General features: G+C 39.3%; 1 protein-coding gene across 1 annotated transcript in view; it reads right to left on the bottom strand.

Annotated features, from left to right (window-relative positions):
- The window catches only part of GLE1 (GLE1 RNA export mediator), a 40,897-nt gene that overhangs the window by 17,120 nt on the left and 5,858 nt on the right, over positions 1-17,919 (bottom strand). Inside the window, exons 2-6 of the mRNA XM_082403456.1 lie at positions 16,782-17,003; positions 11,304-11,414; positions 7,313-7,461; positions 6,994-7,054; positions 6,505-6,759 (exon numbers count right to left, since the gene is read on the bottom strand). Of these exons, the coding sequence (XP_082259582.1) occupies positions 6,505-6,759; positions 6,994-7,054; positions 7,313-7,461; positions 11,304-11,414; positions 16,782-17,003 (798 nt within the window). The remainder of the gene's footprint in view (positions 1-6,504; positions 6,760-6,993; positions 7,055-7,312; positions 7,462-11,303; positions 11,415-16,781; positions 17,004-17,919) is intronic.

Raw genomic sequence — 17,919 nt, 5'->3', positions numbered from 1 at the left:
AATGGATTAAATGCTCCAACCAAAAGACACAGGCTTGCTGAATGGATTCAAAAACAAGACGCATATATATATGCTGTCTACAAGAGACCCACTTCAGACCTAGGGACACATACAGACTGAAAGTGAGGGGATGGAAAAAGATATTCCATGCAAAGGGAAATCAAAAGAAAGCTGGAGTAGCTATACTCATATCAGATAAAATAGACTTTAAAATAAAGAATGTTACAAGAAACAAGGAAGGACTCTACATAATGATCAAGGGATCAATCCAAGAAGAAGATGTAACAATTATAAATATATATGCACCCAACATAGGAGCACCTCAATACATAAGGCAACTGCTAACAGCTATAAAAGAGGAAATCAACAGTAACACAATAATAGTGGGGGACTTTAACACCTCACTTACACCAATGGACAGATCATCCAAAATGAAAATAAATAAGGAAACAGAAGCTTTAAATGACACAATAGACCAGATAGATTTAATTGATATTTATAGGACATTCCATCCAAAAACAGCAGATTACACTTTCTTCTCAAGTGCGCACAGAACATTCTCCAGGATAGATCACATCTTGGGTCACAAATCAAGCCTCAGTAAATTTAAGAAAACTGAAATCACATCAAGCATCTTTTCTGACCACAACGCTATGAGATTAGAAATGAATTACAGGGAAAAAGATGTAAAAACCACAAACACATGGAGGCTAAACAATACGTTACTAAATAACCAAGAGATCACTGAAGAAATCAAAGAGGAAATCAAAAAATACCTGGAGACAAATGACAATGAAAACACGATGATCCAAAACCTATGGGACACAGGAAAAGCAGTTCTAAGAGGGAAGTTTATAGCTATACAAGGCTACCTCAAGAAACAAGAAAAATCTCACATAAACAATCTAACCTTACACCTAAAGGAACTAGAGAAAGAAGAACAAACAAAACCCAAAGTTAGCAGAAGGAAAGAAATCATAAAGATCAGAGAGGAAATAAATGAAATAGAAACAAAGAAAACAATAGCAAAGATCAATAAAACTAAAAGCTGGTTCTTTGAGAAGATAAACAAAATTGATAAACCATTAGCCAGACTCATCAAGAAAAAGAGGGAGAGGACTCAAATCAATAAAATTAGAAATGAAAAACGAGAAGTTACAACAGACACCACAGAAATACAAAGCATCCTAAGAGACTACTACAAGCAACTCTATGCCAATAAAATGGACAACCTGGAAGAAATGGACAAATTCTTAGAAAGGTATAACATTCCAAGACTGAAACAGGAAGAAACAGAAAATATGAACAGACCAATCACAAGTAATGAAATTGAAACTGTGATTTAAAATCTTCCAACAAACAAAAGTCCAGGACCAGATGGCTTCACAGGTGAATTCTATCAAACATTTACAGAAGAGCTAACACCCATTCTTCCCAAACTCTTCCAAAAAATTGCAGAGGAAGGAACACTCCCAAACTCACTCTATGAGGCCACCATCACCCTGATACCAAAACCAGACAAAGATACTACAAAAAAAGAAAATTACAGACCAATATCACTGATGAATATAGATGCAAAAATCCTCAACAAAATACTAGCAAACAGAATCCAGCAACACATTCAAAGGATCATACACCATGATCAAGTGGGATTTATCCCAGGGATGCAAGGATTCTTCAATATACGCAAATCAATCAATGTGATACACCATATTAACAAATTGAAGAAGAAAAACCATATGATCATCTCAATAGATGCAGAAAAAGCTTTTGACAAAATTCAACACCCATTTATGATAAAAACTCTCCAGAAAGTGGGCATAGAGGGAACCTACCTCAACATAATAAAGGCCATATATGACAAACCCACAGCAAACATCATTCTCAATGGTGAAACACTGAAAGCATTTCCTCTAAGATCAGGAACAAGACAAGGATGTCCACTCTCACCACTATTATTCAACATAGTTCTGGAAGTCCTAGCCACGGCAAGCAGAGAAGAAAAAGAAATAAAAGGAATACAAATTGGAAAAGAAGAAGTAAAACTGTCACTGTTTGCAGATGACATGATACTATACATAGAGAATCCTAAAAGTGCCACCAGAAAACTACTAGAGCTAATCAATGAATTTGGTAAAGTTGCAGGATACAAAATTAATGCACAGAAATCTCTTGCATTCCTATACACTAATGATGAAAAATCTGAAAGAGAAATTAAGGAAACACTCCCATTTACCAATGCAACAAAAAGAATAAAATACCTAGGAATAAACCTACCTAGGGAGACAAAAGACCTGTATGCAGAAAACTATAAGACACTGATGAAAGAAATTAAAGATGATAGCAACAGATGGAGAGATATACCATGTTCTTGGATTGGAAGAATCAATATTGTGAAAATGACTATACTACCCAAAGCAATCTACAGATTCAATGCAATCCCTAACAAATTACCAGTGGCATTTTTTACAGAACTAGAACAAATCATCTTAAAACTTGTACGGAGACACAAAAGACCCTGAATAGCCAAAGCAGTCTTGAAAAAACAGAGCTGGAGGAATCAGACTCCCTGACTTCAGACTATACTACAAAGCTCCAGTAATCGGGGCCTCCCTGGTGGCTCAGCGGTTAAGAATCCGCCTGCCAATGCAGGGGACACATGTTCAAGCCCTGGCCTGTGAGGATCCCACAGGCCACGGAGCAGCTGGGCCTGTGCGCTGCAGCTGCTGAGCCTGCACTCTAGAGCCCATGCTCTGCAACAAGAGAAGCCACCACAATGAGAAGCCCATGGACCGCAAGGTAGAGTAGCCCCCACTCACCGCAACTAGAGAAAGCCCATGAAGAGCAACGAAGACCCAACACAGCCACAAATAAAAACAAATAAATAAATAAATCTATAAAAAAAAAAAAAAGCTACAGTAATCAAGACAATATGGTACTGGCACAAAAACAGAAACATAGATCAATGGAACAAGATAGAAAGCCCAGAGATAAACCCACGCACCTTTGGCCAACTCATCTATGACAAAGGAGGCAAAGATATACAATGGAGAAAAGACAGTCTCTTCAATAAGTGGTGCTGGGAAAACTGGACAGCTACATGTAAAAGAATGAAATTAGAACACTCCCTAACACCATACACAAAAATAAACTCAAAATGGATTAGAGACCTAAATGTAAGACCAGACACTATAAAACTCTTAGAGGAAAACATAGGAAGAACACTCTTTGACATAAATCACAGCAAGATCTTTTTTGATCCACCTCCTAGAGTAATGGAAATAAAAACAAAAATAAACAAATGGGACCTAATGAAACTTAAAAGCTTTTGCACAGCAAAGGAAACCATAAACAAGATGAAAAGACAACCCTCAGAATGGGAGAAAATATTTGCAAACGAATCAACGGACAAAGGATTAATCTCCAAAATATATAAACAGCTCATGCAGCTCAATATTAAAGAACAAACAACCCAATCCAAAAATGGGCAGAAGACCTAAATAGACATTTCTCCAAAGAAGACATACAGATGGCCAAGAAGCACATGAAAAGCTGCTCAACATCACTAATTATTAGAGAAATGCAAATCAAAACTACAATGAGGTATCACCTCACACCAGTTAGAATGGGCATCATCAGAAAATCTACAAACAACAAATGCTGGAGAGGGTGTGGAGAAAAGAGAACCCTCTTGCACTGTTGATGGGAATGTAAATTGATACAGCCACTATGGAGAACAGTATGGAGGTTCCTTAAAAAACTAAAAATATGACCCAGCAATCCCACTACTGGGCATATACCCAGAGAAAACCATAATTCAAAAAGACACATGCACCCCAATGTTCATTGCAGCACTATTTACAATAGCCAGGTCATGGAAGCAACCTAAATGCCCGTCGACAGATGAATGCATAAAAAGTTGTGGTACATATATACAATGGAATATTACTCAGCCATAAAAAGGAATGAAATTGGGTCATTTGTAGAGACGTGGATGGATCTAGAGACTGTCATACAGAGTGAAGTAAGTCAGAAAGAGAAAAACAAATATCGTATATTAACGCATGTATGTGGAACCTAGAAAAATGGTACAGATGAACCGGTTTGCAGGGCAGAAGTTGAGACACAAATGTAGAGAACAAATGTATGGACACCAAGGGGGGAAAACTGCGGTGGGGTGGGGATGGTGGTGTGCGGAATTGGGCGATTGGGATTGACATGTATACACTGATGTGTATAAAATTGATGACTAATAAGAATCTGCAGTATAAAAAAACAAACAAAAAAAACCAACTAATACTAAACTTTCTTTGGGTTATTTGTATGGAAATATGTTAATATAAATGTTTCAGACATTACCAAAAAAAAAAAAAAAAAGAAATACATCCAAGGGTTAGGGTTAGCAATTGCATTGCATTGAAATTTTCTAGAATGTAGGAAATTTTATAGAACAAATGATCTAGATTCTTCAACAATGGCAAGAAAAAAGAGAGAGATAAGGGAGTCTTAAGATTAAAAGACCTAAGTAAGATATAGCAAACCAAAAAGTTGAACTTTGTATGGATGTTAATTTTCCAACCAATTGTAAAAAAAAAAAATTATAGAGACAGCTGGAGAAATCTGAACACTGGCTAGATATCTGATCATATTAAATGAATTATTAGTTTTTTAGGTATGATATTAGTGTTTTGCTTATGTAATAGAGAGTTATATCTTTTAGAGATACATATTAAATTATTTTCCAGATGAAGCAGTATGTTTGAGATTTACTGTAAAACCATCTGGGGGAAGGGGTGCAGGTGGCAGCATAGATGAAATGAGACTGCCATGTGAGGATTCTTGAGGGAGCTGGGGAATGGGTGCCTAAAGGTACATCATGCTGTTCTCTCCACTTCCGTGTAGGTTTGAAATTTTACAAAAAGAAGGGTAAACAAAAGCCAAAAAGAGAATTGAAAGGTAACAATAAACTATAAATTTCTGCCTCAAATATGATAAATGCTTAAGGTTCTTAATATTTAGAACTCATATAAGTTGATTTTTCAAAACAAAAACTGGTAGAGATATGAACAAAGGGCAAAGAACATACAATTTAGGAATTCCCTGGCGGTCCAGTGGTTAGGATGCCATGCTTTCACTGCCGAGGGTGTGGATTCTAACCCTGGTCGAGGAATTAAAATAAGATCCTGCAAGCTGTGCGGAGTGGCCAAAAATTTAAAAAAAGGAAAAAAAAAGTTAAAGAAAAAAAAGAACATACAATTCATAAAAGTGTGAACTGGTACAACTTCAGGATGCAAATCAAGAACCTTAAAGTTGGGACTTCCCTGGTGGTTCAGTGGATAAGACTCTGTACTCCCAATGCAGGGGGCCCAGGTTCAATCCTTGGTAGCGAACGAGATCCCACATGCATGCCACAACTAAGGAGCTAGCGAGCTGCAACTAAGGAGCCCACGTGCTGCAACTAAAGAGCCAGCGGGTCACAACTAAGACCTGGTGCAACCAAAAAAAAAAAAACCAAAACAAAACCTTCAAGTTCTTTGACCAAGTAATTCCATTTCTAGGAATTTACCTCAAAGAAATAATCAAAAATACAGATAAGACATACACAAAGTGATATCACTGCAGTGTTACTCATGATAGTGAAAACACAGAAACTTAAATATTCAACAATAGGCATGTTTTTTCAATAAATTTTGGTATGGTTACATGTTGGAAGTATCCAATTTCATCTGTTCATCAAATATTTATTGAATACCTATTATGTGTCAAGGCAATACTTGCAGTTTTTAACACTGCCTTAAAAACAACAAAACATTTGTAATGACTATAGTAATTACATGTTCAAAATACCGTATCAACTGAAAAAAAGCAATATACATTTCTGTAAGGTTTTAATTTTTATCATAAGCATAGCAGGCGTTCAGTTTATATTACTGAATGAACTAAAGTATTTTGCAGTTGGAAGAAACAAATATTTTTTTTAACCTAAGATAAAAAACTATATCTATATTAGCCCAATTTAGGGTGGGGATCACACACACACACAGGCAAAAAAGAAACATAAAACACTAACAGTGGTTATCTCTAGGTAAGAGGATGACAAGTGATAATAAGCAGGTGTTATTTTTAAATCACAAAACAATTTTGCTTGCAGTGTTCTTCATTTCAAAGACAGAAGACAGGGCTTCCCTGGTGGGGCAGTGGTTGAGAGTCTGCCTGCCAATGCAGGGGACACGGGTTCGAGCCCTGGTCTGGGAAGATCCCACATGCCGCGGGGCGGCTAGGCCCGTGAGCCACAATTACTGAGCCTGCGCGTCTGGAGCCTGTGCTCCGCAACAAGAGCGGCCGCGATGGTGAGAGGCCAGCGCACCGCGATGAAGAGTGGCCCCCACTTGCCGCAACTAGAGAAAGCCCTCGCACAGAAACGAAGACCCAACACAGCCAAAAATAAATAAATAAATAAATAAAATAAAGACAGAAGACAGAGTCTTCCTGAAGTCCCCTCACCTCAGAAGTGGCCCGGATGATCCCTGAGATGAGGCCGCACAGCTGGTTGCCGCGGGTCCGGAAGGCAGACAGGTCGACCTTCGGCAGGTCTCTGTGCTGGTCGGAGGAGTCCAGCTGCTGGCTGAGGTGCAGCACCTCCTCCTGCAGGGCGTAGAGGTTCCGCAGGCGGACCTGGCCTTCTTCCTTCCGGAGCCGCTCCTGCTCCGCTTGCTTCAGGCGTTGCTGCTGCGCCTCCCGCAGCTTCAGGTTGAGAATCTACAGAAAGGGCGGTCAAAGTAAGGGCTCCTGGGCCTTCTCTGTCTACATTCTCCCCGTCCTGTGTGGGCTACCTATTTTCACAGATAGGCCCAGAGCGAAAAAAGGACTGCCCCAAGTCAGCCACACAGTGGCATGACAGGGGCCAGGTCCTCTGTGACTGTGCTGGAACCCGACTCCTCAGGCACGTCACTCAGACACTGAACACCCACACAGACTCTCCCAGGCTCTGACCTTCGCCCTGTGGTGATGCTCAGCTTTCAGCTTCTCTTGCTGCCCCAGGGCTTCTCTGGAGCTGAATGAAAAACGGAGGGAGGAACAGTCAGGGCCGCTTCCTAAAATTGTTTTACCTCTCCTAAAAGCCTCCTCCCTTTGTGTTGCATTGATCGTCTTTCTAAGGTTAGTAATTTTTCTAGGTTATAAGCTTCTCTGGCTATTTTATTTTGATATTTAAGGACTCAGAAGAAGTTCAACTCCTTCCCTTTGGGTTTTATGTAGGGAAAGAGTTCCAGTGGACCACGCCAACATTCCCGTTGTAATTCAGGGAACTCACCTCTTCTCCATCACTTCCCGTAAGTCCTGGAATTCTTTATGATGCTTCAGTTCCTTCCGTTCATCAAACCGCTTCAGCTGTTCAGATGCCATCTCAGAGAGGGCCCGCACCTTCCTCTCCTGCTCCTCCTGCCACTGCCTCAAGCCCTCCTGCAAAGGATCAGCACCAGCTCTCTGGAGCTCCATTACACTCTGCTCATTTACCCCTATGGGATGCCCTCCCATCAGCCCTTAACTCCATCAAAGATACTTCGGGGCATGGAATCATCTGCCTATTTCTTGGAACCTTTGCTTGAGTCACCTCTCCCCTTTGGGTTGATCTTTAAACTCAGCTGTTGTGGAAAGCTTTTCCAATTTGCTCCATATGGTTTATGTCACTCCAGTATAAGCTAAGAATGGACGGGTATTCACCAACATAGTATCAAATAGCCCTGCACCTTTAAGCTTCCATCCTTAAGCTTACTGTACTCTTTTTCTTTTTTGGCCACACTCTACAGCTTGTGGGATCTTAGTTCCCTGACTGGAGATCGAACCTGGGCCCTCGTCAGTGAAAGCGTGGAGTCCAGTAACCACGGGACCACCAGGGAATTTCCATCCTGTGTATTCTTATGAGAGCTTCAGGGTAATTTTAAGAAATCCTTATTCTAATTCCATAAACATGCTATGCACATTCCTATCTCACTCCTTCCCTCAAGTTATTATCTCTGCCTAGATTCTTTTCATCCACCCTCACTTAGGAAAGTCCCTTTCCTTTATACCTAAGGGTATCAGGTATTCCATTTATTATTCACGAGAGTACTCTCATTTGTTTTTTTAAAAAATAAATTTATCTATTAATTTATTTATTTTTGGCTGCGTTGGGTCTTCATCGCTGCGTGCAGGTTTTCTCTAGTTGCTGCGAGCGGGGGCTACTCTTCGTTGCAGTGTGTGGGCTTCTCATTGCAGTGGCTTCTCTTGTTGAGGAGCATGGGCTCTACGTGCGCAGGCTCAGTAGTTGTGGCGCACGGGCTTGGCTGCTCCACGGCATGTGGGATCTTCCCGGACCAGGGCTCAAACCCATGTCCCCTGCATTGGCAGGCGGATTCTTAACCACTGTGCCACCAGGGAAGCCCTCTCATTTGGTTTTTAAGAGCAATTTGACATTTTAACTATCAAAATTTAAAGTGTATATATCCTTTGACACTCATTCCATTTTAGGAATTTGTCCTGAGGAAATACTTGCATATGTGTGCAAAGATATATGTACAAGGGGATTTCCCTGGTGGCACAGTGGCTAAGAATCCGCCTGCCAATGCAGGGGACACGGGTTCGAGCCCCGGTCCTGGAAGATCCCACATGCCATGGAGCAACTAAGCCCGTGCGCCACAACGACTGAGCCTATGCTCTAGAGCCCACGAGCCACAACTACTGAGCTCACGTGCCACAACTACTGAAGCCCCCATGCCTAGAGTCCGTGCTCTGCAACAAGAGAAGCCACTACAATGAAAAGCCCGTGTGCCGCAACAAAGACCCAACGCAGCCAAAAATAAATAAATAAAATAAATAAATTTATTAAAAAAAAAAAGATATATGTACAAGGATGCTCATTACAGCCCTGTTGATAATGGCAATAACTCTGAAACAATTTAAATTAACAGGGAAATAATTAAATATATTACAGTAGGTCATACTAGAAAATACTCTGCAGCCTTTAAGGAAGATGACATGCTATATACACTGGAATGGTGATATGCTAATATATATTAAGATATTACGCTGTTGTATTTTAAAAGTTATTTTAAAACTTCCAGTAGGGCTTCCCTGGTGGCACAGTGGATAAGAATCCACCTGCCAATGAAGGGGACACAGGTTCGAGCCCTGGTCCAGGAAGATCCCACATGCCGCGGAGCAACTAAGCCCATCACCACAGCTGCTGCTGCGCTCTAGAGCCCACGAGCCTCAGCTACTGAAGTCGGCACACCTAGAGCCCGTGCTCCGCAACAAGAGAGGCCACCGTAATAAGAAGCCCGTGCACCACAGCGAGGAGTGGCCCCCACTCGTTGCAACTAGGGAGGGCCCGTGTGCAGCAACAAAGACCCAACTCAGCCAAAAATAAATAAATAAATAAATAAATTTATAAGAAGGAAAAAAAAACTTCCAGTAGAAGGCAGCAAATTGAACACAAATATATATATATACACACACACACACACACACACACACACACACACACACACATACATACATATATATATATATCTATATATATCTTCTCTCTTCTGAGACTGTTTAATTAAAAGTTGGGAAGAAAAAAGAAAGACTCAACAACAGAGAGCACATGAGGAAGATTATCAGCAAGGAAAAACTTTCTACTTGCATCTGGAGGACAGAAAGTCCATGGAGGAGTGATGATTGAAAGAAGAGAGCTGAGAAAACCCAAGAAGAAACTCTCTCTCTCCCTCACCATCTCCATTGCTACCCGCTCCCTTCCAGTCTAAGCAACCGTCATCCTTTTTTATCCAGTGTCAAAGTGAATGCTTCAATGACTGTTGCTGTCTCTCACTCAGATTATAATAGTCTTCTAACTATATTTTAGAACCTTGGTTCTATGTCTCTCCCTCCAGCATATAAACTCTATGAGGACATGAATTGTGTCTACTTTGTTCACTGTTTTTTTTTTTTTTTTTGGCCGTGCCGCGCAGCTTATGGGATCTTAGTTCCCCAACCAGGGATTGAACCCAGGCCATCGGCATTAAAAGCAAGGAGTCCTAACCACTGGACCACCAGGGAATTCCCTGTTCACTATTTTTTTTTTTTATAGCTACTTTATTTATTTATTTATTTATTTATTTTTGGCTGTGTTGGGTCTTCGGTTCGTGCGAGGGCTTTCTCTAGTTGCGGCAAGTGGGGGCCACTCTTCATCGCGGTGCGCGGGCCTTTCACTATCGCGGCCCCTCCCGTTGCGGGGCACAGGCTCCAGACGCGCAGGCTCAGTAGTTGTGGCTCACGGGCACAGCTGCTCCGTGGCATGTGGGATCTTCCCAGACCAGGGCTCGAACCTGTGTCCCCTGCATTAGCAGGCAGATTCTCAACCACTGCGCCACCAGGGAAGCCCACCTGTTCACTATTTTATGTAGGCCTAGAACAAAAGTGCTCAATAAGTATTTGGTGACTCCATGAATAAATGAATGAGGGTAGATGTTAGAAGACTTTCAATTTATAAACTTATGTACTCTTTAAAAAGTTTTACAGGGACTTCCCTGGTGGCGCAGTGGCTAAGAATCCACCTGCCAATGCAGGAGACACGGGTTCAAGCCCTGGCCCAGGAGGATTCCCACATGCTGTGGAGCAACTAAGCCCGTGCGCCACAACTACTGAGCCTGTGCTCTAAAGCCCGCGAGCCACAACTACTGAGCCCATGTGCCGCAACTACTGAAGCCCGCGTGCCTAGAGCCCGTGCTCCACAACAAGAGAAGCCACCGCCATAAGAAGCCTGCACACCACAACGAAGAGTAGCCCGCACTCGCCGCGACTAGAGAAAGCCTGCGCGCAACAACAAAGACCCAACGCAGCCAAAAATAAATTAAAAAAAAAAAAAAAAGTTTTACAAAACATGCATTGTTTTTCTAATTAAAAAAATAAAGTCAAATAAACTAATTAAAATAGTGCTATTCTTTTCTCAAGAGGCTGCTAAGGTCAATCTTCTCAGTATAACCTTATCTGACAACAAAGATCATCTTCAAATTTTGGAGAAGTAAATGGAAGCCAGGAAAGCCCAAGTAATTTTCCCAAAGTCACATGTAAAATAGAAGAGGTAGGATTTGAAACCAGATTTGACTTTAGACAGCTTACTCTTGACTGCTATGTTATGCTATCTCCCCAACTGAATCAGAGCTACTAGTAGGTGGGGCATGATGATTATTAGTACATGGTGGACATTCATAATCCCTGAGGAACTGTATTTAAATGTGGCTCCCTAGGGTTATGCCAGTCTTACTTCAAGGGTTACTTACTGCTCCTTTCATTCTGTGCAGCAGCTCATACATTCGGATGCAGCCTTCCACTTTGATCCCCCGGGAGGACTGAAGTACCATAGGTTCTGTATGCTGAGACTCCTGTTTGTCCTATACAGACAGAAGATGGAAAAATTAAGCTTTTAAGACGGTAAAGTTGGTGTTATCAATCTGAACAAAAATCACATCCTTACTTATGAACAACCAATAACAACAACAAAACAATATATGTTAGAACCAGTGTGCTTTTCATGATATTGACCTTATTCTAATTGTTTTCCTTAATAAATTAAGTGGATGTTTTCACTTTGGACAGTTTTTTGTGTTTTTTTTTTTTTGCTTGCTCGTTTGTTTTGATTTGTCCAGCACATTTTGCCCATTTCTTCTAGTAAGTGTCCATTTTTGCTGGGGTGGTATGGACGGAGAAACCCCAGCCCACATCCCCGATTCTTCCACGCCCCCTAGCCTTAGGGGTCACTAAGCATGTGACCAGCCTGGCAATCAAAGTATTCTATACCCCTGTACCCAGTATCTACTTCAGGAATGAGGCTTATGACCTGAACTAAGCCAGAGTCCATCTCTGAATTTTCCTGATGGAGCTATTTGGGATGGCTTTCTCTTATTCTGGGGATGCTAAGCTAAGAAGATATGTGTCTAGGGCTACCAAGAGACATCCTGCCATACAGTTTATCTGAAAGATGAAACCAAGACGAGTTAGACAGAATTGAGAAATGGAGAAGCAAAGCCCTGGGTCTGAGTCACTGAATCAAGTCAGAAATAATATCAAGGACAGACAAGCAGAAAATAGATTCTCTAGATCTAACTGATTCGAAATGCACTCCTAGATTTCCTGGTTATATGAGCTAATTAATTTCTCCCCTGACTCCCTTGTTTTGCTTTAGCTAGTTTAAACTGGGTTTCTGTTACTTAAATACCAAAAATCCAATTCATTATATAAAGCCATCCAAAACTTTACTTAAACCTTAAGAATTACGGAATTTTATACCTGGAGAGGACCTTGGCAATTTAGTCCAGTACCAGATTTACAGATGAAGAAACTGAGGCCTAAGGAGGGAAAGATGCCTGCCTGAGGGCATGCCACACTATTGGCAGGATCAGAACTAGAAACTGCTGCCTCTGAGAAGCTGCTCATAGAAACTTAACTTTTTTTTTTTAATTTTGAAATAATTATAATTTACAGGAAGTTGGAAACAGTAAATTGACGGTACAAGCCACAGAACTTATTCAGATTTCACCAGGTTTTACAGGAATTCATTTGGGTACGTGTATAGTTTTATGCAATTTTATCACACGTGTAACCACCATCACAAAGTACAGAACTGTTCCATCACCATAAAGCTTCCTTGTGCCACACCTTTATATCGCTGACCTGTTCTGCATCTCTATAATGATAGCATTTCAAGAACGTTAAATAAATGGAACCATACAGTACATAATCTTTTGAGATTGACTTTTTTCACTTCGTATAATGCCTCTGAGATCCTAAGTTGTTGCATATTATCAAAGATTTGTTCCTTTTTATTGCCAGTAGTATTCCATGATAGAGATGTACCAGTTTGCTTAACCATTCATCTGTTGAAAGACATTTCATTGTTTCCAGCTTGGGGATATAATAAATAAAGCTCCTATGATCACTGGTATACAGATTTTTATGTAAATATAAGTTTTGATTTCTCTGGGGAAAATGCCCAAGAATGCAATTGCTAGGTCATATAGTTAAGTACCTATTTAGTTTTATAAGAAATTGCCAAACTGTTTTCTAGAGTGCCTGTACCATTCCACATTTCCACCCAAAATATATGAGTGATCCAGATTCTTCACATCATTGTCAGCATTTGGTGGTGTCACTGTTTTTTATTTTAACCGTTCTGATAGGTGTGTAGTGCTACTTCGTCCTGGTTTTAATTTGCATTTCTTTAATGGCTAATGATGGTGAACATATTTTCATGTACTTATATTGTCTATATATTGTCTTAGGTGAAATGTCTGTTCATATCTTTTGCTCATTTTCTAATTGAAGGTTAGAAAGTTTTTGTTTAACCTTTGAGTTTTAAGAGTTTTTAAAATATATTCTAAATATATATTCTCGATATATATTTTAAATATATTCTAGATACATAAACCTTTGTCAGATACGTGGTTTGCAACTACTTTCTCCTGGTCAGTAGCTTGTCTGATCATCCTCTTCACAAGGTCATTCACTGAGCCACGCTTTTCATTTGATGAGGTCCAATTTATTAATTTTTCCTTCTATGGATTAAGTTTTTAGTGTCAAATCTAAAAACTCTTCACCTAGTCCTAGGTTCTGATTATGCTTTTTTTTTTCCCTAAAAGTCTTATAGTTTTACATTTAAGTTCATGATCATTTTGAGTTAATTTTTATGTAAGTTGTAAAGTTTAGGCTAAAGTTCATTTTTGTGTCTATAATGTTCAATTGCTAGAAATATTTTTTAAAGACTAATATTTTAAAAGATGAAGTGTGAAATATAAACTAAAAAGTAAACTTTTTATGTATGTAATCATGCAGTCTTTCATAGTATGAATAATCATCTCTGTCCTATATTATTTTTTAGGATTATTATTTACTGTACAATAAATTCTTTCTTATTGTGAATAACTCTTGCAAAGACATTTCTCCAAAGAAGATATACAAATGGCTAATAAGCACATGAAAATATGCTCAACATCAATAATCATTTAGGGAAATGCAAATCAAAACCACAATGATACACTTCATGCCCACTAGGATGGCTTTCGTAAAACAAAACAAAATAAAAACAAACAAACAAAAACAACCCAGCAAATAACAAACGTTAGCAAAGGTGTGGAGAAACTGAAACCCTTGTGCATTGCTAGTAGGAATGTAAAATGATACAGCTGCTGTGGAAAACAATATGATGGTTCCTCAAAAATTTAAACATTAAAAAAAAAAAAAAAAAATGTAAACATAGAATTACCATATGATCCATCAATTCTACTTCTGGGTACATACCCCAAAGAATTGAAAACAGGTACTCAAACTAATACATGTACATGTGTATTCATAGCAGCACTAGTCACCAAGAGCCAAAAGGTGGAAGCAAGCTAAACGTCCAGTGACAGATGAATGAATAAACAAAATGTGGTACATACAGTGGAATAATATTCAGCCTTAAAAGGAAGGAAATTCTGACACATGTGACAACATGGATGAACCTTGAAGACATTATGCTAAGTGAAATAAACCAGTCACAAAATGACAAATATTACATGATTCCACTTATATGAAGTACCTAAAATGGTCAAATTCATAGAGACGGAAAGTAGAATGGTGGTTGCTAGGGACTGGGGGTAGGGGGAAATAGGAGTTATTTATTTATTTATTAATTTATTTATTTTTGGCTGTGTTGGGTCTTCATTGCTGCGCGCGGTCTTTCTCTAGTTGTGGTGAGCGGAGGCTACTCTTCGTTGTGGCACACGGCCTTCTCATTGCGGTGGCTTCTCTTGTTGTGGAGCATGGGCTCTAGGCGCGCGGGCTTCAGTAGCTGTGGCATGCAGGCTCAGTAGTTGTGGCTCGCGGGCTCAGTAGTTGTGGCTCACAGTCTCTAGAGAGCAGGGTCAGTAGTTGTGGCGCACGGGCTTAGTTGCTCCGCGGCATGTGGGATCTTCCCACACCAGGGATCGAACCCGTGTCCCCTGCCTTGGCAGGTGGATTCTTAACCACTGCGCCACCAGGGAAGTCCTGGAGTTATTGATTAATGAGTGTAGTGTTTTTAGTTTTGGATGATGAAAAAGTTCTGGAGATGGATAGTGGTGATGGTTACACAACACTATGAATGTACTTAATGCCACTGAATTGTACTCTTAAAAATGGTTAAATGGTAAATTTTATGTCATGAATATTTTACAATTAAAAAAAAAGGTTTAAAATTTAAAAAAAAAGTTCATACCCTTTTATCTTTGACGCCAGTCAAATCATTTGGGCATTTATTTTAAGATATTAGCTAGAAGACATATTTTAAGATTAAAAACGGAAAAATCTCTCTGCAGAAAGTTTCTCAGTGTAATATTTTTAAAAGCAATCAAATGGAAAAATATAAATGCCTAATAATAAAGGAGCAGTTTAATAAATTACAGGACATTACATATCCTCTAAGTAGACATTTACAAAGGTGGAAATAACGTGAACAAATAATTCAAATAGTTCATGAACAAAATAAAGTTAGGAAGGAAAAGCAGAACATGAAAGTGCACATACAATTTAATCATGCCAAGGTACAAGGATGCAGGCATATGAAACTGGAAAGGAGTAACTGATGACTGAAATGATGAAACCATAGGGAGATTTAACTGCTTCCTTTTGTTGAATTGATAATATATTTTCAGTAAACAAAAGTCTGCAGTGAGTATGAACAAAAAGAACAAAGAACTTTGTCTTTTGGAAGCTAAACGTGAAAAACGTAATCTCTACCTTTCTAAAGAGTTGCCTAGTCTTATTTTGCTGGCACAAAAATCTAAAACTTGAAAAAGCACAGTAGTGCTTAAAAGTTTAGAAGGCTTTTTTTCTATTAACTCTTTACATTCTAGGCCAAATACTACTTGTTATACCTTACTTTGATCCAGAAAGGATTTAATGCAGCTTATAAAGGAACCTAAAACATAACAACAGGACTTCCCTGGTGATGCAGTGGCTAAGAATCCGCCTGCCGGTGCAGGGGACATGGGTTTGAACCCTGGTCCAGGAAGATCCCACATGTCGCGGAGCAACTAAGCCCATGCACCATAACTACTGAGCCTGTGCTCTAGAGCCTGCAAGCCACAACTATTGAAGCCCGCATGCCTAGAGCCTATGCTCCGCAACAAGAGAAGCCACTGCAATGAGAAGCCCGCACACTGCAACGAAGAGTAGCCCCCGCTCGTTGCAACTAGAGAAAACCCGTGTGCAGCAACTAAGACCCAACGCAGCCATAAATAAATAAATAAATACCTCTAGAGATACAAAGAAAGAGAAGAGAAGAGCAGAGCACCAGCAACAATTTAACTGTTTTAAGTGGGAGAAACAAAGGCAGGAACAAAATAGAGCCAAAAAGAAGGTAAAAACTCATACAGAAGCAACAATAAGGTATGTAAATCTAAGAGCAAGTATAAAATTTACTCTAAGCTTTCCAGCAGCCAACAACAAAAAGGGAGACCTTGTTGAGTTAAACAGATGCAATGCTCATGAGAAAAAACAATCCACTTGCCCATGAAATTAATTACTATTCTTGGTACTAAGAATAGAGAGGAATTTCTCTCTCTGGGTCTTCATAAAGAGAACGCTGGGTGATGTGGTAAACACTGTCGCTACAAACAGCTACAAGGATTCGAAGAAGCAACCATTATTTTCTCCAGAGTAAGGTCACTGTAGTATGACAATGTTAAACACTTCAACTTTGCAGCCACCATTGTCTTTTGCCTTAAGTTGATCAAAAGCGTTACCTTGGTTCCATTTGGTGTTGCTGAGGAGGCTGGTGAGAAGGCAGGGTCTCTGACAGGAGATTTGGGAACAAATGAAGGTTGGTCGAGGGCTGAAGTAGATCTAGGGGATGTTGAAGTCTCAGAGGGAGGTGGGTTCTCTTGCATATGGGGTAGGACATGATCTACTACCCATCCAGAGTAAGAAGACAGCTTGGGAAGAGACATACATTCTTCTAAAACATCCTAGAGAGAAGAAGGTTAAGCTCAACTTGCATGTCAACTGATCTAAGCAATCAAAAATAATTTTGTCCTTATAATCCACTACATGCTTTACTGAAAACCTAAGAAGGCCTAAATAAATATATACATACATACATACCAAAGACCCAAAGTAACTGTATTAACAATCAGAGATGAAGAGAAAGTACAGTAGCTTCTTGATAATGACCTTGACTATTATCCTTTTAGAGTATCAGACTAAATAACCCTAACTACAGAAAAAGGAACAATGCACAAAGATGGTCATTAAAGCAGATTTGAAAGCAATCTAAAATGTTGTAACAGAAAAGAACATGAAAGGAATTTTGAAGTAAACTATGGTATACACACTCAGTGAATATTAGTCATTTAAAAATACCAATTGTGAATCCTATGTAAGGTTCAAATTTTTCCAGTTTTATTGAAAAATAATTGACATACACCACTGTAAAAGTTTAAGGCGTAAACACGATGGTTTGATTTTTATATATTGTAAAATGATTAAATAGGTTCAACTAACAACATCCATCTTCTCATATTGATATAATCAAAAGAAAGAAAAAAGGAAAAAAAATTTATTCTTGTGATGAGACTCTCAGCATGTACTCTCTTAACTTTCCTATATATGGTATAGCTGTGTTAGCTAACGGTCGTCAAGTTGTATATTACATCCCTAGTACTTATCTATCTTACAACTGGAAGTTTCTATTTTTTGACGACCTTACTCCATTTCCTCCTCCCCCAAGATTCAATTTTAAGTGAAAAAACAAGAGTATAAATAAATATGTCTACAATGATATAAAATAAATACAAATAAATACCCTAACAAATTTGAAGGAAATATACCAGAAGTTAAGCTTGGGTGATCAGTGACATATTTCTACTTATTCTAATTTTCTGT

This window comes from Balaenoptera borealis, assembly GCF_965194805.1.
Source record: "Balaenoptera borealis genome assembly, chromosome: 8".
In the NCBI taxonomy this organism is placed as follows: Eukaryota; Metazoa; Chordata; class Mammalia; order Artiodactyla; family Balaenopteridae; genus Balaenoptera; species Balaenoptera borealis.
This window is presented reverse-complemented; position numbering and strand designations above follow the sequence as displayed.